The sequence below is a fragment of the Lepidothrix coronata genome, unplaced genomic scaffold (genome assembly GCF_001604755.1).
Source record: "Lepidothrix coronata isolate B3197 unplaced genomic scaffold, Lepidothrix_coronata-1.0 Scaffold8, whole genome shotgun sequence".
Lineage (NCBI taxonomy): Eukaryota > Metazoa > Chordata > Aves > Passeriformes > Pipridae > Lepidothrix > Lepidothrix coronata.
This window is the reverse complement of record NW_016690188.1, coordinates 7,980,744-8,004,571: the sequence shown is the minus strand read 5'-3', so window position 1 is coordinate 8,004,571 and position 23,828 is coordinate 7,980,744. Positions and strand designations below refer to the sequence as shown.

General features: G+C 35.0%; 1 protein-coding gene across 2 annotated transcripts in view; it reads left to right on the top strand.

Annotated features, from left to right (window-relative positions):
• The window catches only part of DNTT (DNA nucleotidylexotransferase), an 86,082-nt gene that overhangs the window by 22,219 nt on the left and 40,035 nt on the right, over positions 1 to 23,828 (top strand). For both annotated transcript variants that reach the window (XM_017803964.1, XM_017803963.1), the window contains exons 6-7: positions 2,036 to 2,159; positions 3,475 to 3,607. In XM_017803964.1, the coding sequence (XP_017659453.1) occupies positions 2,036 to 2,159; positions 3,475 to 3,607 (257 nt within the window). The remainder of the gene's footprint in view (positions 1 to 2,035; positions 2,160 to 3,474; positions 3,608 to 23,828) is intronic.

Sequence of the window (23,828 nt, the reverse complement as noted above, 5' to 3'; positions counted from 1 at the left end):
ATTTTACTGTTTAGCATGGACGTGGTGACTGCTGCATCACTCATCAGGACTTAAAAGGTCACTGCTGGCCCCAGGACCATAGTTATCAAATGACTGAATTAAATTATAGTCTGTGTTTTAGATGTATGATCCTTGAATTGACATGGTCAGTTTGGCTCCTTATAGAAGTGGATGCTCCAGAAAATGAGTTCATGTAATTTATTTCACGAGCTGAAAAAAAGCAGTAGCTGCAAACACAATCAAAGAAACGGGCTACCGGCTACTTGTGCTGCACTGCTGGCAGCATCTCTCAATTGACATCTATAAATATACCAGATAATAATGGATCTTTGTATGGAAAGAAAAAAATGCAGTGTTTTTTATTTTTCCTAAAAATTTGAACAGTGGCGCAGAATCCATTTTCTTTAGTTCTCTGTCCCAACATTAATTAAGTCTCTTAGAATCATTTAAAACCCAGTAATAGACCCTTTTGAAAATCTTTAAGCACTAGCAAAAACATTAAAAGATAGCAATGTAAGTATTTAAAAAAAACACATTCTTTCATAAACACCCATGATTCAGACAAAGAAGAGGTAGTTTCATCCATTATATATCAATTGTAGAGTTATTCCTATTTAGTATTATCCATGATTTTAATTTTTTTCTTTGCTTTATCTTAATTATTTCCAATGAATTAATTTCTTTAGAAAAACACAAAATAAAGCTAGCATGGTTGGAATTCAGAGGTTATAGATTCAATGGAAAACAGCAGTTATTTGTGTCTTACACAGCAAATCATTGAATTCCATAAATGTACAAAGAAACTATGGAGAGCTTCAGTATTGACAAACTGAACATAAAAAATGTGCTTTCAGGCAAGCATGAAAGTTTTCCCTCTTGCTTTTATATCGCTATTTATTGTTCATCTGCGATATCGATCCACTGAATAATGCTTACAACTGTGACATTTTTGCTTTACATCCTTTTGTGGGGAATAATTTAGTGTACAAAATTACTTTGGAATAAATGGAATACAACCACACAGAAACTTCAGAGACTGGCAGATTTGGGCATTTTTGTTTTGTTTTGTTTTCCTTTTTCCCAATAGGCAAAATAGTAAAATAGGTACTCCAAATAAGATTATGAGATGTATAGGAATTTCGCTTGACTCATGTGAAGACTGAAAATCATAAGGCTGTTTGCAATATGCAAGAAAACAAAAGTTACAGTTTTTACTTGAAATGGAATCCCATTTTGGAAAACAATATTGTTAGTGACCTTCAGCATATGTCTTATAGAATTATAAGAATGGTTTGGGCTGGAAGGGACCTGAAAGATCATCTCATTCCAACCCCCCTCCATGGACGGGGACACCTTTTACTAGGCCAGGTAGTTCAGAGCCCCATTGAACCTGGCCTTGAACACTTCCAAGGATGGGGCAAGAATAGATTAGTTGTCTTTATGTTCTTATGATCTTTCTCCATGTCGCACTGAGACCCAATTGTCCTCAGTGCAGAATTTCAGGATCGCCAGGGTTCCCACTGACCCCATCTCTCAGTAGTGCTACAACACCATCTGTACAACTGAGAGCTGGTAGTGTATATAACACAAAATCATAATGCCAGTCAAATTATGAATGGTCTTGTGACGCCTCTTATTCTATGAAGGGACTGTAGGGGAATACAGCTACTTAATGTTACTGTTTGCATTTCTGTTAAGAAATGGAGAAAAAATAAATACTTCTCTTATTTCAAACCTTAGTTAAAAGTGTACATCTAGGTAAACTACATAAAGGTGCGGGACTACTACTATATGCTTGTTTAGATTTCACTTTAATGAGAATTGCCCATGTATAAAACCAGTTCTCCGTTCGATGTAGCTATGCAAAGAAGGGAAGCTGAATCCGTATGTTTGCATTACACTATTATGTATCTTCAATGTAGGATTAACTCTGCCCATTATTTTCCTTGTGCAACCTTGTTGTTACCTACTTATTATTAATTCACTGCCCCTCTAGAAAACAACACTGAAATGTGTGTTTTTCTACTGACCTTAGCAATTTACTTCAGTCTTTGGAGTGGGAGTGAAGACATCTGAGAAATGGTACAGAATGGGTCTGCGAACGGTGGAAGAGTTAAAAGCTGATAAGACCCTCAAGCTGTCAAAAATGCAGAAAGCAGGTAAGGTGAAAGTGTCACAAAAATTTCTATGTCAGTGCTCTAAGAACTTGATAACAGAATCACAGGAGGAGACAAAAGTCATTTATACATCTGTTTGCTTGCTGCAGGGTCTTGTGAATACTGAATTATTAGGTAGAAATAATATTTGGATTAACAGAGCTGCTAATTAAAAATGGTGTCATTCAAAACATAGAAATATGCATACTTTTAAATTGCTTGCATAGATACCAAATGAAATCTCTCATACACAAAACTATTAATGGTTCATTATTGCACAGGTTGTGCAAAATTGGGAAAGCCCAGAACTACTTTTCAGAGGAGACCTATCTCCGTCAAGGCATCTCTACCTTAGTGATAAATCAAGATTTGTAATAAAGTACTTATGAAATTCTTCCCATAATCCTAGCACACCTGAGCTTTAAAATGCTAAACATGATCACATGCAGTGTTACTTCCCCATAGATTTTTTGTGTGTGTGCTGTTTCCCTAAATAAAGGAACTCATTTAAACAAAGAAATTAGTTAAACTAAGAAAAAAATATTATATAACATGAAATTATAATAACGTAACTTTATTTTTGCATTACATTCATATGGTTTACATCACCTCAGAATCCCTTGGTTCAACTTTCCTACATTGAAGTTCCTTTGTCCTTTTTTCTTTTATGTGTCATATCCAAACGTGAAACAAGCAGCAGGGCTGGGCTATTTCAACACAAGCTCTGTGATCAAAAATAAGATAGGTGGGATATTTCACATACTTCTGAGCCCTGTACTTGGGTAGAACGCCTTAATTTTGGGAAGGCTGCCTTTTAAAGCAGTACATCCAAAAATGCCATTGATGGGAGCTGGTAGGGAAATCCAGAAAAACTTATAAATATTCAGGTTCTCAGAAAGTGGAGCAATTATTGCGACTGCTGTATTGACAAATGACCTGACAAATAATGACAAAAATATATATAAACTCTAAGGGAAAGATGAGGAAAGGAAGAGGCTGTCTCTGGCCTGTGATCCCTCACACCCAAGAGAGATCACAGAGACTGATTTCAGGAATGGTGGGGAGGAAGGAAAACCTGAAGAGTCTGGATCAAAATTTGTTTCTTTCCACAACATGTTCTAAAACAAACCTATAATTTCAGGTTCATGATGCAGCATTTCTTAGTTCTTGCCATTAGATAGGATTCCCTTGCCCATGGTTTGAGTTGTGTTGTTTAACTTCTTGATGAGAGGTGGCTATTCACATGGGCTTTGCATAATGCAGTGTAGATTTTCATAATTCCATGGAGTGATCAGCACTTTTTGCCTTTGATTTCCAGGGTTTCTTTACTATGAGGACCTTGTTAGCTGTGTATCTAAGGCAGAAGCAGATGCAGTAACCTTGATTGTCAAGAATACTGTATCTACCTTTCTACCAGATGCTTTAGTTACCATAACGGGTGGTTTCAGGAGGTGAGTGAAAACAAATGGAATCGCTTGGCTGTTTTATTCAGGTACATGAAAAAGAGATGTTGTGTATTGGAAAAATCAAAGAAGCTTGGTGGGAAGAGTTTGTTTTCAACTTTTTTTTTCCCCTGGGTTTGTTGTTTGCTTGTTTGTTTTTTCAAACCAGAGGGCAATTCTATGACATTCCCAGATTGCTGTGTTTTGTTACTGTGAATAGTTGGTTTGTTAGAGCAAAATCTAAGGATAGCTTGATGGAAAAATGATGTTTAGATCATGTACTGTACTTGGGCATCTTTTTTTCTCTTTCACTGGATCTGAATTCCCGAGGCTGAGACTATTGTAATGCTATACTTCAAGGAAAGATACAATAGGCTTAAGGCAGTCTTGGATTTTTTGTTTTGGTTGGGTTTTTTTGAGGGAGGAGAGGGTCGGTTTTGGGTTTCTTTTCAAAGAGATCGTAAGTCACATTAGTTGAAATGTGCTGAGGCAGTTTTTAGTGTTAGAAGCATACTTTACAGTAAACACTTACTTAAAATGACCATAAAGCAATGACTAAACCAAATATACACTAACCTCTGTATAGATGGAATGATCTCAGAATTTCTTTCCTGGCTGATTTTTGTTCCTAAAGCTTTTGGTCTTGCTCTCTAAAACCAAACCTGAAGCTGTTGCTCAGAACATCTATAATTTGTTCTTTCATCACTTACTTGAGAGCTCTCTTAAAGCCACACAGCAAAGTATTGAGACTGGGAATAGTCTTCAGAAATTCTGGTTTCCTTGCTCTATGCTCAGGCCCCCATTATGTCCTTCTTGTAGTACATGTCATGCTCATAAAGCAAAAAGCCCTACTCAGCACCTTAGATCTCTTGCTGCTTAGTTTGTTACTTTGTAAAACTTTGACTATATTTTAAAAATAAAAATATCTTTCAAAAATACTTAAAGTATTCTCTTAGAACTCAAAATACACAGTTCTGTAATTGTTATGCAACTAAAACTGGTATGAGTGCGAAAGAGAAGAATGCTAATAATTAATGTATCACCTGTGTGATTTAATATTGTGAGCCCAGATAGGTTTGCATAGACTCAGCCCAATCTAAACTAAGACCTTATGTAATTTGTAATTCCTATATACATGCACAAAGATTGTGCTGAATGTTTTTATAATCTTTGTGCTATCTTATGATATTTATAATTATTCCTTGTATATCCCATATTTATTGTAAGAACATTTGCAGCCTCCAGCTACGTGATTACTATGTAACAGTGTGGTCAATCAGAAGCATTAGGCTTAAGTATGAACCCTGACCAGAGTTATAAGAACAAGATCAGATTTTGTATTCAAAACCTCAAGTATCATCATTCTGTGAGCCTTTAAGAGGCATGTGATGACAATCTCTTCACACCAAAGTGAAGAGGGATTCACGGACCTTGTGTTGTTTGTAACTTGCATGTAACTGATTGACACATGTCTAGATGGGTCAGAGACTTGCAGGTTATTATACTGAAAACTCCTCATTTCTTCATTATTTAAGCATCTAATTATGCCTAGTAAGTAATTCTGTGTACTAATTGCATGTCTTTAAATATACAGGAATATGGTAAACTAAGTTTCAGTATCTCAGTCCTAAATGATATTTTACTAGCCCATGGAACATAAATGCTATGGTGTAGGATTTGTAGAAAACTATATAGGCACCTATATTTTAATTGCTGAGCTGCAACAGGGTTGATTACATCTGTTCTTTTTTGCCCGTCTCTTATAGTGGCAGTATTCTTCAGCAAGAAGTATGTGTAAGCTAAGTAGCTTACAGTTTTCAATTAACGAATTATTTTTTTGGTTCATTCATGATTATATAAATATTTTAGTAAAAGAAGTAGGCCAATTTGCTAAATCAAACAACTTGATTCCCTCCTAATACACCTTGTACACTACTAACATAAGAGATAAAAATAGCTCCTGATTGCTCTGAATAATATATTAATTCCCCAGGATCTAGTCTTGTCTTGCTTTGTATACCTGTTTCATAACTTGGAGAAAGTTTGGCAGTTGATTGTTTTCCTCCATATTTGACCACAGAGTTGAAAGTCAGGTGTCTCATAAACCTTACTTTACTATGTAGGAGAACTGGATGAATTGCAAGGAGCAGAACTTCCATGGTGATCTGCAGCCATGGACATTCAATAGGGTAGAGAACAGGGAAGTTACATTCTTTTTCCCAAACCTATTAAGCACACATGTGCTGGATATATTTAATGAAACTAGACCTTTTCCTTTAAATTCCTGAAATGTCATGAAATCAGATGATGTAGAAATTCTTTTAATCAAAATTAGAAAAAATAGTATAAAATTCAAGTAAATAATAGTTGTGTTTTTGTTTTTTTTTTTAAATTGAGCAAACTTGTTCATAGACTTTTCTTCGGTTTGATTTAGTTTTCACCTTTAGTCTTCTGTATGGCTTCTTTTATTAGTCTTGTAAAAAATAAAAGGGTCGTGATGGCAGCCATTCCATATCTTCCTAATTTGAAATCATTCAGGAGCAGGAATTAATAAATTATTGAAGTCTGCATGAGTTTATCCCTTGTTGCTTTCCTACAGGAACCCTTAGCTAACTGCCTGTAAAACAGACTCCTTGAGTTTCAGTTAGCATATTTTCATATGAGAGGTTGTGAGAATGTTTTCTTTTTCTTGTTTTTCCATCCTTTTTCAACACTTATCTGGGTAATTTTGAAACAGAAATTACAACACTGAAATGCATGGAAATACAGAAATAGAGCAATTGTAGTTATGAAATAGATAAATCACACCCACATGGTGTGGAATGTGTTTCATTGTCTATCTAGGGAGGGTGTCAGCTTGACTGCAGAGAAAGAAGTACTGAATATGCTGATAATGCAATATAAATCATACCATGGACAATGTTATCAGAAAAACTGAATTTGCCATGGAATCTGTTTGAATTGGCATGGCATTATTTTCAGTGCTCAGCCTTTCTTATTTTGAGATTTAAGTTAATAAAGCAAATTCCAAGATGGGGAATAGCACCTCATATTACAAGTTGCAAAAGCCACTAAGGGTGAAGTTTCCCTTCCAACATTGAGTTAAACAGAAGCCCAGGGATGGGGAGAAAAGAAACTTTATTCTGGCATGCAACATCCCTGATTACTGTGTTTGTCTCGGCTATATCCAAGGCAGGAGTGTAATTTAGGCTAAAGTGTGTTATCACTTTTCAATGAGTTAAACTGTGGACCTGACAATTTTTTTTCCTGGTTATTAAAAAAGTAATTTTATACTATGAAGAGAATTAAGGACCTTTCCATAGTAATATCATTATCTCATCTTCTGTATATCACTGCATGTTACTGAAAATTTGATTCCTGTTAGCAATGTGTTAATGCTATTAATAATATTAGCATTGTTGTAGGATTGTTAGTAATGACAAGTAGACAGAGAAGTTCACAGTAGGTTTCATGACAATGAAACAGGAGGAATTTTCCCATTTTTCCTGTAGTTTCCTATTAATATATGGCTTCAGAATAACTTCAAGAAAAGGTTGTTATGCACTGAAGCATTATCACCATGGTTTTTAAGACCCTGAGTTTTAGCTAACTTGATTTAGCTTCTGATATTTGGGTTTACCACAAGAGGTGATCTAGGCTGAGGGCTTCCTAAGAGCAAAAATGCTTGGAGGATTATATACTATATGTAGTTTATGACTTCAATCTCTTTACTGATTATTCATATGTCAATACGTTCACCCACAAAAACCAAATTTCACTGGAGAAATTCAGAAAAGGATCTGGAATAAGAATTACATACAGTTATGAGAGTATTTATATATATATATATAATATAAAGAAAAACTGCATTTTCAGAATGGTTTTCTGATAGCCTGTTCATATGATTCCCAAATTATTTACAAATTATGTTTCAATTTTCTTGTGTTGCGTGTAGCACACTGAAATAGTTGTGGTTAGCTCTGCAGCAGCAGCAGTGTATTGCTATGATGTGAGGACATAGTTACTGTATCATCAATAGACACTTAATTTTTAGAAAATTACCTAGCTGTCCTCTTGGTATTATGATTTCACTTCTGAGTTTCTCAAATTATATTTACCTAGACATGCTTTTGTTGACTTCTCCTATCTTTGCCTTAAGATAGAGTGAAGTAGACTAAGGAGACACTTTGCTTTAGGTAATTTTTGTTATTGCAGTTCCTAAGGAGTTGTCCAAGTATCTTGGGCAATGCATCATGCAGAATAACTAGTGCCTCTTGTCTATTATTTGTCTTGGTGGGAGGCTAATTCCTCCATGCAGCATCAGTCTTCAGGGAATGTTTTGTCTCAGACTCTCATTATTAATTCTGTTCTAACATGAGCCTAATTGATTGATAGATCACTATCTCCTTGCTTGAGTTTTATATTATCTTTTAGAATCAGGATTTGACACTCTGTAACATTTGTAGATAAGAATTGTTAATAAAAAAGCAGTGAAGAGAGCAAAGGACAGGGTCAGTGTGTTTGTCAGGCACCACTGCCGTGCTTCTGTATATTACGGTGCAAAAGCTTCTTGCCTGTGTGCAGTGACATTTCCTACAAGGCAAAGGAATGACATGGGACAGAACTCTGGTCTTTCCTGTTCTGTACCAAGATAATAATTTAAAGATATCCCTCCTTTCTGTCTTGGAGATAAAGTAAAATGAAATAGCTGGGATAAAGAAACACTTCGAGAGGTTATTTTACAGGTTCACGCACTGGTAAATAACCAGTGTTATTGTGGCACCTTTGTTTCAGAGATGCGACTTCTATATGGCACCTGGAATCAAATTTATCCAACTGTTGGCACATGCTCATAAATGAGAGAATGTAAGATTGAGTGTATGAGGAGTATTATACTTCCCAACCTTTTGGTATATACTCAAGACTTTGTGGTTTATTTAACCGAGCTCGTCTTGTGGTCTCTGACTGAACCTCTGGATAAATCATACAACACTTGAACAAAAGATTCCTTCATTAAGTTTTTAGGCAAACTCCTTATCAGAGGTTGCTTACTCTGCTTACACTTTGTTTTTACAGTGGGCCTTTGCATTTACGCTGTTCTTAGATATAGTTATTTCTGTGGGGTTTTTTTACTCCAACAAACAAACAGTAGTAAGGGAAGATATAAACTGTACCCAGCTATCAAGTCCAAATACTGTAATTTCTGCTCACTTTTTTCACTGCTGTTATGAGAAGTAAATTTTTTTCTCTGCTGCTATTTCATTTTGTCATGGAGAAATCTGCTATAACAGATATCTGTATAGGCAGGCTGCTCACTGTTGGAGCTGATATGGTAGTTTGCACACACACTAATTTAAACAGATCCTGGAATAATCTAGCAATTATTCCAGCAACAGACTGAAGAGACTTCTTGGCTCTCATTTGTGAGCATGGCTTTTCCTCTGACAAACTGTAGTCCATTTTGGATGAGGCTTTTAATCTGATCTGGTTGGTTTTAAAGCTTAGTAAAACAGCTTTGCCTTACCAAACTCCCTAAATTTAAAAATGTTTGACCTTGAGGTATTGGGATGCTGTGAGTAAAAATATTCTGTGACTGGAGTTAGAAGCACTGCAACTGGCAAAGAACAGAGATCATCACTAGTTTCTGTTTTTAATTTTCTGTAACCCATTAAAAATTAAGTTGGGAAAGGAGAAAATCAAATTAATAGCTAGGCAAGTCAATTTAGAAGATAATCTATTGGAGTAATTCAGATACTTCCTTTTGTCATTAGAGCTTTGATTATTTTTCCACTCATTTCATCTATTATTAGCCCTGATGAATCATGAAGTAGAAGCTGATGAATAAGGTATCTGGGAGCTGTGGACAAAAAGAACTTTGTAAGAATCCATGAAATAATTGAGTACTTTCTTTCAAAGCCTTTAGAAAACTTGCTGATGTGAGATTTTTTTACGTGCCCTACTCTGCTCAAAGTAATAGAGTAGAAGTACTCTACTCTACCTTTACCACTTCCACAGGTTTTTCAGCTCGTTTGAAGGATGCTGTTTAGCCATATACCTCTCTTATCTCTAAAACTAGTTCAAGTGATGGGTCCAGAGTGGAGGTGGCAATGCTGATGATTTTTTTGAAGCCAGAAGTTTTCCACTGTGTATGCAGAGCCAGAAAACTCCCTGGCTTAGCCTTACACTTTTCATGATAACCTACATGAACCCCCTACATCTCCTGGAAGGTATTTGTGAGAATCTCTACAGTGTTTAGTATTTTCTATTTCATATCAAGACTGATGATGACTACTAGGAAGTAAGCCAGAGCAATACAAGTGATGTTATAAAGCAAGATATGAAATCTCAGATTGTTTTATTTTGGGACTGGTAAAGTCTCCTGTATTAGCTTTTTTTTTTTTTATTTTCCCCTAACTGAATTGGAAAAAACGAGAATGAAAACAGAAAGTAGGGGTTTCTATTTCCTTGTCAGGCACTCAATCCAAAATTTTAGTTATGTACATGATCGGATTTGTTACCATTTTAATTCTAGCTTTTGTTTGAAACTGATGAAAAATTTTTAAATTACTGCACTGATGACTGCTTTGTGCTATTAACAATATTTGTCATTATACAGATTATAAGGGGTACTGGCATGAACATTTTCAAATTACAAAGGCAAACTTTTAGTGGCAAAGCAGCATATTGCAAGTACACTACTAGAAGTAAGATAGGGTATTGTCTTTAAAATGGGTTATTTCTTTACAGTTCTCATCTTGTTCATTTGATATCCAAATCTGATATTCAATGTTAAAATGAAAAACAAAGTGTGCAATTAATAGAAGATGCTGTATGTATGAAGAAAGAACAGAATGACAGCTAATAATGGTATTCAAAGTTTTCTTGTTTTGCTTTTTTTTCTGGTTTGCCCTTTAAGGTCACTTTCAATCATTTTTGGTTCATAAGGGTCAACTGTTTGACAGTTCTAGGTTTTGGAATTATATGGAAAACTTTTTAGAATGCTTGCCACTGCATAAAATCAAAATGTTAATGGCTTCACTAAGTCAAATTAAATTTTAATGGCCATGGTTTAATTTTTCCTTTAGCCCGTTCATATCCTTTAAGTAGCATTAACTGTGATTCAGTTGTCTTCTAATATCACAACTGACCTGAATAGCCTTTTCAATTAGCCTTTTAGATGAAGCAGATCTGATACATTCTAAATAAATAAAGATCTCTTTTTATTGGTTAAATGATGATATTCACAGCTCATTTAATCCATTTATAGAGATGCAATGTCAAAAGAACAACACTTTTTGGACAATGCTAGTGATAATGTGCAGATGAGACAAAAAAAAATCACAGCATCTTTGTTTTGTCAGTGAACGGAAATTAAGGAAGAGGAACTCAAAAAAATCTATTTAAGACTTTAGGAAAGATGTATGACTGAGAAATGATAAAAGTTATTTGACAGGATGTCACACACTGAAAACATTTTATGAAATGCTGTGAAAAATAGTGAGCTAACAATGCAGACTCCCCTAATAAATTTATTCTGACATATAATCTAATCCTTGAATAGTAGATGTCCAATGTTTTGTAAATGGATTCATTCTATATTAATGTAAAATTGTTGTAATTTAATTTTTTCATGGATTATTTTAGAGTTTACAACTGCTTTATACAGTAATAGAAATTGTTAGAAATCTACCATAGTTTGTTCAAAAGCATCTTTGATGTTTCCATAATTCTGTTTGATGTTTGTTCTCATTTTTGGATGACAGTTTCTCAAAACCTTCACTATATAACAGAGATGACCTACTGTGATAAAACCTTCACCATGTGTCGGGGCAGGCATGGGGAAAGAAGTTTCTGGGTTTACTGCTCAGCATGGGAGACAACAAAAGCCATCTGGGGTGTCTGATATGTAGAAGAGCTGGGCTGAGAGTGCTTTGGACTGTAGATGTATTTTTTCCAGTGGCTTTGGTCATCAAAATGCAAGAGAATGGTGTTGTCATTAGCTAGGGTGGATTTCAGCACTGACTTCACTTTTGCTACGTTAGTTGCTTGTATGAGTGCCAGATTATAGCTAACAACTAACTTGCTTTCTCCTGATGTGAAGTCTTAGCCCTGAAACAAATACCAATCTCTCATGACGGCTGGCTCATTAGACTCACCTAAGTGGAAAGAAGCAGTGACAGCTGTCAGTATGAATTACAGTACTCCCAGCTCCAAACTCCAGTGGTTTCTGCAGTGCCACTCTTTAAGATAATATACCATTAGAATTCCAAAATGTGAAAACAGATTTTGCATTATTTACATGATTTTCTAGACAAGTTTGCCAAAGCGAATGTCTTGAAAAGTTATAAAAGGGGGTTATCATGCAACTATTTATAATTATATAAATATAAATGTATTTATGTAACTATAACAACTACATCAATGAAATATACTTAATAACCTATATTCTACTGACTGTTCCCATTTTAAAAGGTTTGCAATAAAAATTTTTGTGATTTTTGTAATGCTAGGTTAACTGAAAAGTATTCATTTGGCATTTTAGAACAACCAGCATATGCAGTACTGGATATTATTTGCATTATGAAAATTAAACACGTTAATTACTATGTTCTGGTATGACCTTATACTGAAAATATTCCTCTGGTGTTTTGGAAGCGGAAATGCTTTGCCTTTCCTTGAACACAATTCTTCCAATGTACAAGTACATAATTTTTCAGTGAGCATAAAACATAAATAAGTTCACAAAAGGTCTCTTGCACAGGACATAGGCAGTGGTGCTGAGACAGTTTGAATAGGATACCATTTCACCAAAAATAAAAAAAAATCCAATTGCTCCAGGTATTATTATAACATACAAGCTGCCTCCCTGCCTCAGCCCCAGGTTATATGTTACATAGCATGTACTAAAATTGATTTATCAGTATAATTTAATAAGCTGGAAAACCTGCTTCCTATGGTAAAGATGAACTGTTGCTCTTTGAATGTTTTGGTAATTTGGGAGTAGATTAGTATGATATGTCATGGGGGAATAAAAGCTGTTCTGATTAAAAAGGAAGATGTGCAAATAATTGGTACCTAACATTAACATGAAAAGAGACGTATTCATAGACTGAAAGAGCTTCATTTTCAAACTCTAGAGAGAATGACAAGTAATTCTTTACATGGAAAACTCAGGCAAGATCAGTGATGGCAACCTTAGAACTATTCTGTAGTGGAGTCGGGTTATATGTGCTGCAATTAATTTGAAGGGTGGCTCATGCAATTTGCAGACTCTTTCTTTTTCGTGTTACTGATATTAGTCATATTAGGAATATGACAAGGGGAGAATATGAATAACTAATTTTCAGTAAATTTTGAATTTTAACATATGCTTCACTAGGCATAAGAGTCTAAATTCAGTGAATATTTGATTATTTATCTTTGGAATTTTATTTTAGTGGCTTTTCAGCAATGTTTTGTTTTTTTGTGGGTTTGTTGTTTTGTTTTTTTTTTAATAGTAGGCGATAAAAGAATTTGTATATTGCTGTTTGGGAAAGAGGTTTGATGGAAGTGGATGCTGCCAATTGGAATATTGCAGGCCAAAACTTATCAGTGGTGTTATAGAATAGCTCTATACACAGAAACAAAGTTATTGAATGAGGTAGATCATGCGTTTATATTTAGGGTTATCTGGAATATATATATGAAAATATTTATAAGTATTCTTTGTTTTCAATGAAAATTTTCAATTCTCAGTGAAGAACTGTTCAGAAATGTAATTCTCTTGTCTGGTAGGGGCTATAATTCAATGATTTTTATTTCCTTAGCAAAATGAGTTTTTTTAGTCAGAACTTCTCTTTTGTGACTAGCCTCAGCTATAGAAATTTCATACTTATATTGTGTCAGTTCACCTAAAGACAAGGGTATGTGCATCATGGAAGAGGTAGTCAGAGGCACAAAAACCTCTGTGAAGTGACACAATTCCTTTTCAAGATCACTGAAATATTTTGATACAGGTTTTAGCCAACAAATTGAAATGACAACTTGAATTAAAACATTTCTGTCTCCTTTATATTTAACTGTCCGCATAAATCCTTCTCCTTTCTCTCATTTTTTTGGCAAACTCTATTAAACCCTCAGTGTAAATAATAGATTGAGTGAGTAGAGAGAGAGGGAGAATAAAACTATCAGCTGTAATTATCACTCAGAATTTGTAGCAAAATCAAGCACTAGCAAATATTTTCCAGTCATTTGTGATATTTTAATGTTTGGGGGTTTTTGCCTTTTACACAGATATTGTGAGAAGGCATCATATTTTGAATTGCTGCTCTGAAGAGTCACAATAATTGGAGTGTCTCTCGTAAACATTTGACATGAATACAGCTAATCATTCATTGATTTATGAAATGCTCAGCCAGTGAATTTAAATGGATCAATTTTAATACTTAGCCAGGGAAGTATGTTCAAGTGTAATATTTAAAATATATGACTTGAAAAGTATTTGCTGTATATGGATGAGCACTAAGAGTCTTACAAGCTCTCTCACAAATAAATAGCTATAGAGGAAAATATATTCATGATACTACATAAAAGTGGTAAGTAAAAAATCTTCTACAAGTTATAGAGCATTAGGTACAAAGAAGACTATTAAGATAGTGGAATATATTCAGGGAATGATGAAGAAGCAAGATTAAAAAAAAAGAGATGAGAGACTTGAGATAAAATAATAAGATAAAAGAGAGACATAAAGAACAAGAGGTCAAATCAGACGTACATGGCCTTGATGAGATGGAGATGCCTAGTTCGATAGGTAGTTCTTTTCCTTATGTTTTATCTATAAAATAATTTCATTGCAGTTCACCTGCTAAAAAGAGGATGCCTTACAAAATCCAGGCCACTCAAGGTGGGAATGGAATGAAGAGACAGATAGTAACACTGTCTGTAACACTGAGAAACATGCAGAAGAAAGCGGCATTCTTTTTAAAGGAAAATTGAATCAAAACTCTGCATAAAGGGTAACTGAAACAAAAATTTGGCAGCAGTTTTAGACTGAGTTCCAAGCAGTAAAGTCAGATGTAAGGTACATTAATAGGCCAAGGATAGGGCCTGGCTGTGCTTAAGAGGCTTAATTAATGTGTTAAGACAGAGTAGTGCTAATGATGCTTAGCCAGCTTTCCACCAGACACTTCTAAGTGCACCAGAAAACAAGAGTCTCCTTTTTTGTTTCAGACAATGGTACTTAAGCATCTCTTTACCTATGAACTCTGATGCCTGTGCCTAAGTGAAATAGAAATAATACATTTTGTCTTGTGGGCAGTGTTTCTTGAATATATGTTGTTTCCTCTGAGTGGTTTCTGATGTATCAGTGTTTTTGATTATATTTCTTACTGTAATTTTGTTTTTTCATATGTTTTACTCATGAGTGTGTCAGGGCGTCTATTTTGCACTCTACTCAACAATTACTAAGATGAATGATAATATTCTGTGGTTCCAAAAAGGAACCAGGCTCAGACACCAGGTAGTTCAGGGTTTGCAAGATCAAATGCCTGTTGTTTAGAGTCAAGAGATCAAAAATCAGTTCTAATTATACTATGTAATATACTGCATAATTTTTTCCATGGCTTTATTTCTAGAAACCTGGCTTGAAAGCAGGACATTTATAGCACAGCTTACTTATTTCAATATATTCTTTAGGAGAAGTCAAAGTTTATTATAGACTAGTTAGTTGCTGTAAGAATGGTTGACAGTGCAAGCTAAGAATGATGTTTTCCTGGCAGATAATAATGAGAAAAGCTGCAAACATCAGTGACCTGGCAACCAGGGGATACGTTTTTCAGACCCCTGTGAGCAAGTGTAGCCATAACATTTTAATTAAGTGTGACATGATCATGCTAGTGGTGTGGGGACTTGATAACCAGGAGGTAACTGATGGTTGATTTTTTTTTTTTTTTTGTTATGAGTCAGGCAGGAAATTTTCTACACGTTGGATAACAAGGAAAAGACTAAAAACATTTACAATAAATCATACATGAAATGTCTGAATTAAAAGATATAGTTAGAAATAGTATTTGTAGTTTCTTTAAGTTTGGAAATGGTGGAATATATTATGTGTTGTTGCTATACTGTGGGAGAGCTGGATAGAAATGTTTTGAGCAATCTTTTTGAAGAATGGAAATTCAGCATTAAATAGCAAAACCTGATAAGATAGACTTGTTTATAACCATCAGCTATGATAACTGTTCTGTGATACTACTAGGGGCTATCTTGGACAACAAGAAAAACCCAGACCCATTAAAGCCTTATGGATGGATTGCTTTTTCTTTATAAACTCATGCTAAATCACAAACTAATAACCTTACACTCTGTATGTTATGCTAATGATCAATGAAGGCAGAATATTTTCCTTTTATCTTGGAATATCTTACACCTAGACACAGTTCTAGTGGGTAAACACAGCAAACATTCCTGATTATTTGATCCTGTTGCAGTGGTTTCTGTATCCAGTTGCACCTAATTTGTTTACATTAGTAATAATATCTTCATTGGATATAATATCCTCATTTCATTGTTGCTTATGAAATATCTTGATGTTGTTAGAGTACTCATTTGTATCACTACTATAAATAGTACTACATCCAGACTTAGTCAATGTAGGTCATACCTCCACCATTCTAATATCATAAATGAAAAGTGAACAGCGTATTGGTACGTTCTAACTAAAAGGTTAGTGAGAGCTTTGACAATTATTTCAGCTGAATCATGACAAAATAGGAGGATAATTTCAACTGATTATTTGAGAAATTGAACTGGCAAGAAATGGTGACCCAGGGAATGTATCTTCACAGTTTCACCTGAAAAAATTAAATGTGTACCCATATTGAAGATACCCTTCAAACATCCCATTACTTGAGGTCACAAAACAGTACAGGTTGAAAAAGTCAGGATTATAATCAGAAAGAAGTCAGAACAAGAGTTAAGAGAAACATAACATGACTGGTTCTTTGAGAGACTCTCTGAAAATATATGGCTAAATATTTTATATATATAGGAAAAAGAGCACAGAGAGAACTCTAAGAAGTTGCAATCTCAAACAGTATTTCCTTGCCATGGCTTGGGAATTATTAATAATAATCAGAGAAGTTTTCAATTTAGAATTAAGTAAACTAAATCAACTTCATGAGCTCCTTAGGCTGATGGAGGATCATATCTTGAAACCGAGCAAGGGAATTTTGTAAAGGAGGGTAACAAGATTTCACAATGGAGAGATTTACTTAATTTCGAAGTTAGATTTAATGACAGGCTTGTCCATACTTTAAAAGGCTTTCCTGGTGTGCTTATACTTGTAGAATATTTTGGAAGCCTTTCTCTGTGGAGATGCAGTGTTCCTTTGATAGCATAGTTTAAATTGTTTTCTCAGATGGAATAACCTGTTTTAGACCAAAGGATGTAACTATTTCAGCTTCAGGGAATTGCTGGCTAACAGCGTGTGTGTTCACACAATACAGCTATCTTGGCAAACCACTGATATAGACCAAGTAGCCAAGTTTAGAATTTCAGTTTGTGTTTGAAAACTGATCATAGTTGTTCTATGCCATAATTGTGGTGTAAAATCCGTTCGTTTTATTAGTAAATGTTATTTTCTCTGTAAAAGTCTAGTTTTCCCAGTGTATCCCATAGATTAAGAGTAAAGTCCTCTTCCCTTAGACAAAATTAGTATATTACAAAATCCAAATGAGGTATCAAAGGAGAGGAATCCCATTTTCTCTGGATTATACTTCTGTAAAATTCCCACCTACCTTACTTGCTGTAGGGGTATTCAAGTGTATGGAAAATCTGTATGCCAGCCCAGTCCTGGAAAGATTTAACAGTTCACTCTAAAAATTCAAGTGAGAGGGCAATGTTCTTATAACTAAACAGATTGTACACATGCTTGAAGTTTAAACTGTGCATATTTTTTTCAGAAGTGCTTGAGTAAAACTTTCACATCTCAGTAGAAAGGCTAGACTCAAACTTGCCATCCTGCAGCTGTATGCTAGCAACCACACAAATGTTTAAATTGAAATTAGTGTATTATATACCATTAGATAGAATAGATTGATAAAATAGCTTAAAGTAATCACAATTCTAGTAGAATTACATCTATTGCCACAAAATGCCAGGAAGTTCAACTTCATAAATTGGCTTCTCATGTGTTTGTCACTAACTGAAATGTGTGAACAATTACCTACACTCTTCAGCCATCACACCACCAGCTCAAACAGATGTGTTGATCCTATTTTATGTTAGAATTTCTGGGGGATGTCTTTTTTCGGTTTTCTTTTTTTTTTTTTTCCAGTGGATGCAAGCAATCTATTTCTCACTTCAAGGAATTTTAATAGAAAAACTGTCATGTTTATATAACTTCCAGTACAGCTGAGCAGGAAGCAAATAGAAACCTTTATTTTTATGGTAGGTTGATTCTACAGATTGTCCCATCACTGCCAAGTAAGTAAAACCCAGGCTGAACATTTAATATTGTGCAGACATTTTGAGAAAGCATGTTTCCTTCCTCACATGAACATTAATATCTTGTTTTAAATTGTTTAAAGTGAATGTTTTGATTTTTGGAAATGCCGAAGTAGACATGCATGAAAAAGAACTTTTTTATAGAAGTTTCTCTGACAAAGGGAATAATCCTTTTGAAACTCTCAAGAGAATTAGCTAGAGCAAATTAAAATGAACTGGGATTCAATGCACATTTTCAATCTACTGCCAGAAAGGTTCAATACATCAAAATTGGTTCCTATCTATTTGTTAATTTTTTTATAGTATCTGTATTGAAAAATACTTTTTCCCTTATTCTTTAAAATATCTTAAATATTAGCTTATATATACTTATAAGATTCTGAGTAAGTAAAATAGAAATGTGATTCTGAACCAAGAAATTTTCTCTTGGGAAGAAAGAAATCTAAACTAGTAAATGGAAACTGCCTTAGTGACAAAATCTTTTTTTTTTCTAGTTAAAAAAAAAGTATTACTAGTAGCATTTTTTTAATATACATCTTTCAAGATTAGAAATGCAGACTTTGGTCTCCTTATTTCAGTAAATAATTTGAATGCAGCTGACCTTTCTGTTTTCTCTGCTGCATTATTAATGATGTTGGAGAGTTCACTAAGTTATTGTTCTAGCAATATTTATCTCGCTTAGCTGAGGTTTTGATTTGCAACTACTGCTGTTTGAAATGTGGCACCTGAGCAGATTATGCACCAGCTGAGATGGAAACAAAAAACTGGAAAGCTTTCTGACTTATAAATCCCAGAATGTCAATGCATTTCAACCATTCTGTTGTACCTTTAGGCATTTGGAATACATGTTTAATCTACAGCCAACTGTGGCCAACTTCCTTACCTGGCAGAACACCAGCGGAATGTGGACACTGCACCTGAATTGGTCTTGAAACAAAGCAATATCTATATATAATGAATAATCCAGATCCAGAAGGGTCCAGCTCTTTCCCAGTTTGTGGTAGTCTGTCCTGAAAAGTGCCAGTCACCAATTATCTCCAAAGAAGTCAGATAGCAGTCCTAAAAATCTTAATCTTCTCTTTCATCGTTTCATATTGATTGTTTGATAGAGGGAGAGGTAGTTTTCCTTACCTTAATTTCTTTGTGGTTTTGTTTGTTTGTTTGGGTTTCTTTATTTGTTCTTCCAAAATACATAATACTCTCCGAATGTTCACTAAAACATCCGGCATCTTTGAGTACACTGATCTCTTAGTCTCTCATAATTAGAGGTAGTTGATTTTCCTTGTCTCCCAGTTTGCATAGTTCTAAAATCTTCATTAAGGCTTTTAATTAGGCCAAAAGAGACTAGGTATTTCGGGATGCCTGAGCAGGTCTAGTCTGAGATGCCTGCTTTTATAAATAATAAAAATGTACCTTCTATCCAGTCAAGCCTGATTTTTCAGTACTTTCTACACATTGGAATATGTTCTTTTTTCCTGCAGGTTTCAGAATAATTAAAATTTTACAATTTCTAGTAACCAAAAATGCTGTACTACTGTCTTACAGACTGTTTTTTGAGAGTGAGAAAGCTTGTTCCGTGCTATCATAGAATATGCTGACAGTAGAGTTTGCATATGCAAAACTAGATAGATGTTTTAAGACTAAATTAATCTGCATACCTCTAATTTCAGCTGAATATATGAGATCCCAAATCCATATCAATACTTATTGGAGTGTATATCTTTTCAAACAGTGTTGAAAGAGGTTTTGTTTTGTCATTGATTGGCACTCTGCAAAATTTGTGTATGCAGGAAGTTTAGATGATGTCATTTGAAATGTTTGATTGAAATGAAGTGTAATTTAAAGGATTTGCCAAGACAGCAAAAGCAAAACTTCAGCAATGTATTTCATGACTTTAAATAAAACTGCGACAGATTGGTGTGGTACATTTCATAAGCTTTAAAGGCTTGAAATTATATGGAGAGCTTCCAGGTACAATTGCGTTATTTATATGAAATTGAGACAGCACTTGCAGTGATTCAGAGCTTAAGCATAGTTTTGTTTTGGTTGGTGAATAGTGAATTTACTTCAGCTGGAGGATTCAGAGAGGCTAGAACTATTAACAGCAAAAAGTCATCTTCTGTGCAAGCCAAAAAGGGATAAATTATCAACATCAGGGTATAATTGGTGACAGCCACATTCAGGCATCTATGTCATGGAAAGAAGACAAATATGTTCTTCTCATAGTGAAATAACTTATTTACTGTGCGGGTATATTGAGTCTGGCTGAGCTGGAGTTCGTTTCCCCCTAGTAGCCCTCACAGTGCTGTGCTTTGCCTTGGCAGCTAGAAGGGTTTGATAACACACCGGTGTTTTGGCTACTGCTGAGCACAGCATCAGCACTGTAACATTCCTTCCTCAGTGGAGGGCAAGGTCCTGGGAGGGGACCCAAGTGGGCCGGCTGACCCAAACTGACCAAAGCGATATTCCATACCATATGATGTCAGCTCCAATATAAAAGTGGTCCTCCTCGAGATAATATGTACAAAAGTAGTGAACCAGTTTGTTTTTAATGTTTTTGTTTGTGATCAATTTTTTCCATCTGTTCTTCAAATTTTGACTTCTCTTAAAATTACCATAAAGTTCCACAATATAATGTTTTCTTACATGTCTGTGTATAAAAGAATCCTCACACAGATCTATTTTAAACCAAATATGCTTTGAAATAACCATTTGGCTGAAGGTACACAGAAGCCAATATATAAACACACCATTCACCGTTCATTGCTTTTACAAGGCAGGGAAATATTTTCAAGGTTTTCCATTATAGTATTTTTAACCCATTAAATAATTCTAATGCAGATAATCTAATAGAGCTTTCTAAGATCAGTGAATAAGTGTAAGTTTAGCTATACTGCTGGTCGTTTTAAGTTCTTCAGTTGAATAACTTTTTCTCATTTATGTCTTCTTATTGCATTAAATTCAATATCTGTTAAAGCAAAGCTTAAAGAAACCCCATTATCATGACAAGAAGAGGAGTGCTCAGGTGTCTTGTACTCTGAGAAACTGTCTGGGTTCCTTTTGAGTCATAAAAGACACACACAGTCAAGCGTAACATGACATACTTGGTCTTTGAAGGTGCATTTAATGAGACTAGATGAGTACCATGCATTACTATACTTTTTTGAGGCAATGTAGTCACTGAGGGTGAAATTACGTTTCAAGTAAATGTGAGTGGTATTGCACAGGTTTTGCACTGGTTCTCTTCACTTCAGTGATTTTCACCCTCACAACAAAACTTGTAGAAATAACCAGATATGTGGTCCCTTCTGCTTCTTTATCCTGACTTGATACAAGATCTTTTAAGTAATTCATTCTCTGCATTGTTAGGTGTTTCCCTCAAAGTCTCCTTGAACAGCAGCTGCTGACATGCAATAGCAGTGGTGTCCTGCTGAATAAATGAAAAACCAAAAGTGCTTGTTTTGTGTACCTAGTATTAAACTTACATTCCCTTATGCCGTCTAAACAAAGTTTCTGCTCCTAAAGGGAAAGGGATTTTTCCCGATGCTGCTTCATTGCAGACTTGGATTAACTTCAAAAATAAAATAAATAGCTTCCACAGCCATAGAAAATGGGTTCTGCCTCCAGTGAATTAGAATTACTGTTACACTGGGCAAGAAAAATAGCATTTTAATGAAGTATCCACCCTTAAGCACCTTTTCCAGAGAAGACACCAGTGAATCTTTGCCAAATACTTACATAGTTAAGCTGGGTTTATGTTGAATTACTTGGTTGGGTGAAGAAGCTGCTCTATGCTATCTTAGGCAATTCAGACCTTTGTAGAAGCCTGATTTATAGCTGCCCAAGGGAACACTGGCTTAGTTTTCACTATGTTTTCATTTCAGAGACTGTAACCTAAATTATTTTATTCTTAAATTCTGCAGACAAATCTACAATGGCAATTTTTTACCCAAAAATTGCCTCGAAATAAGTCAGAATATCTCTCATAACTGAATGGTATCTGGTCTGTTAAATATATCGTTATTTCAGTTTTAATTTTAATTGTCTTTGCTGGTGGCAGAATTTATTTCAGTTAATTTAATTAGATTATTGCTATTTCAGACATTAATCAGCATCCTATTAAACCATCTCACAGATATTAAAGAAGAGCACTATAATGTACTATCAGGGAAGCATTAGTCTTCAAGGGACAGGAATTCTAGAATTTCCTTTGGTATGGAATGCAGGCTCTTAGTCAGTCTGGGTTTAGATTTCCAGAAATATTCAACTCTCAATTTTTATCAGGTGGTGCAAACCAAATGCAGTAGGGTGACTTAATAAGAGTCCAGTTACAAAATATTTGTATAAATATCTTCCCACACTGACATTTTCATCTTGGAAGGGATTTTATCATACATTACCAGTTATGTGGCATTAGAAAGAAAGGAGAATTAATTTTGACACTGACTGGAAACTAGTAGTGTCAAACTGCCTTCAAAGGCAATTATGATCTAATCCAAGTAACAATCAGGAGAGCAGAAATTATCCCAAGAAGCCAGCTATTCCCATACCTGTATCTATCTTCTACAGACCGCTGATCAGATCTGAGTTTATTGTTTTCCTCATGACTTCAGACGTGTTACTTTATCTTGAAACATGGGGACTGACTGTTGGCATTCACTCATTCTGGGCAATACCACAAACAACAACTGTCATAGATACTTGCAATGTTAAGATGGGAGGATCCTTCTTGGTTGTTATTTTTTAATAACCGCGGTCAAAATTATCAAAATTATCATCTAGTCCTTGCATAAGGACTGATAATCTCTACAGCTCTGTCTTCCTATTACCACCCCAGTCCTGCAATTGAAGGCTTTCCTGAGTTTCAGTTCTGGAATCAGCGTGATCTTTGGGAAGCTTAGTATGTCTTGTGACAAATTGTATAGATGAGCCTTCTATCTAATTTGATGAAGTATAAAATGGCAGCTTGCCTCTGGCATCCTCATCAATCTTATGTCTTTGTCATGTTTGAGGTGGAGGTATAAAGATCACGCACAGAGAGAACAAATGAAGCTGATGATAGAGTTTGGCAAGCTTGAGAGCCTCTAGTTTATTCTGACTGAATGTTCCCTATCCCCTCTCCCTTTGCTGACAAAGTAGTCGCTGCACAGTGCAAGTCAGGCTTGTGAACAATTGCATTTTGCATTCTACTGTCTCTGCTTTCTCCGTGTCAGTGTTTTTGGATTGTTAACTTTGGTTGAGCTGCTTTTGCACTTCAGTGAGCATTTATTTTTTGCTACCTGCTCTATATGTATGTGAACCACCATTGCACTGACATTGTTGAATCTGAATGTTGTTTTGAAAATGTGGAGCTGACTTGAATATTAAGAAAAACTCCTGAGCTTAAGCTAAAAGTGATTTGAAGACCAGCTTATGTGTGATGCACAGGGTTTAGCTGGTCATTTATGATAGCAGTGGGTTGGTACAGTATTATGCTACTACTTAGGCTGTTAATACTCTTTACAGTATTTGTCACAATATGTAATTGAGAGTTTCTGAGGAAATAACTTAAAATAAATGTTATAACATTTTATTGTAATTTGAAAGACACTTTCTGTCACTATATAATTTTCTTTTTTTTAGCTATTACTCCGTTCCTATTGCAAATGAAACAACCATGTTGCAAACATTATAAATTCTTTCATTCAACGAAGTCCTTCAACATGAAATAACTGTTGCAGGAACTCTAGCACAGATATGACTCTGC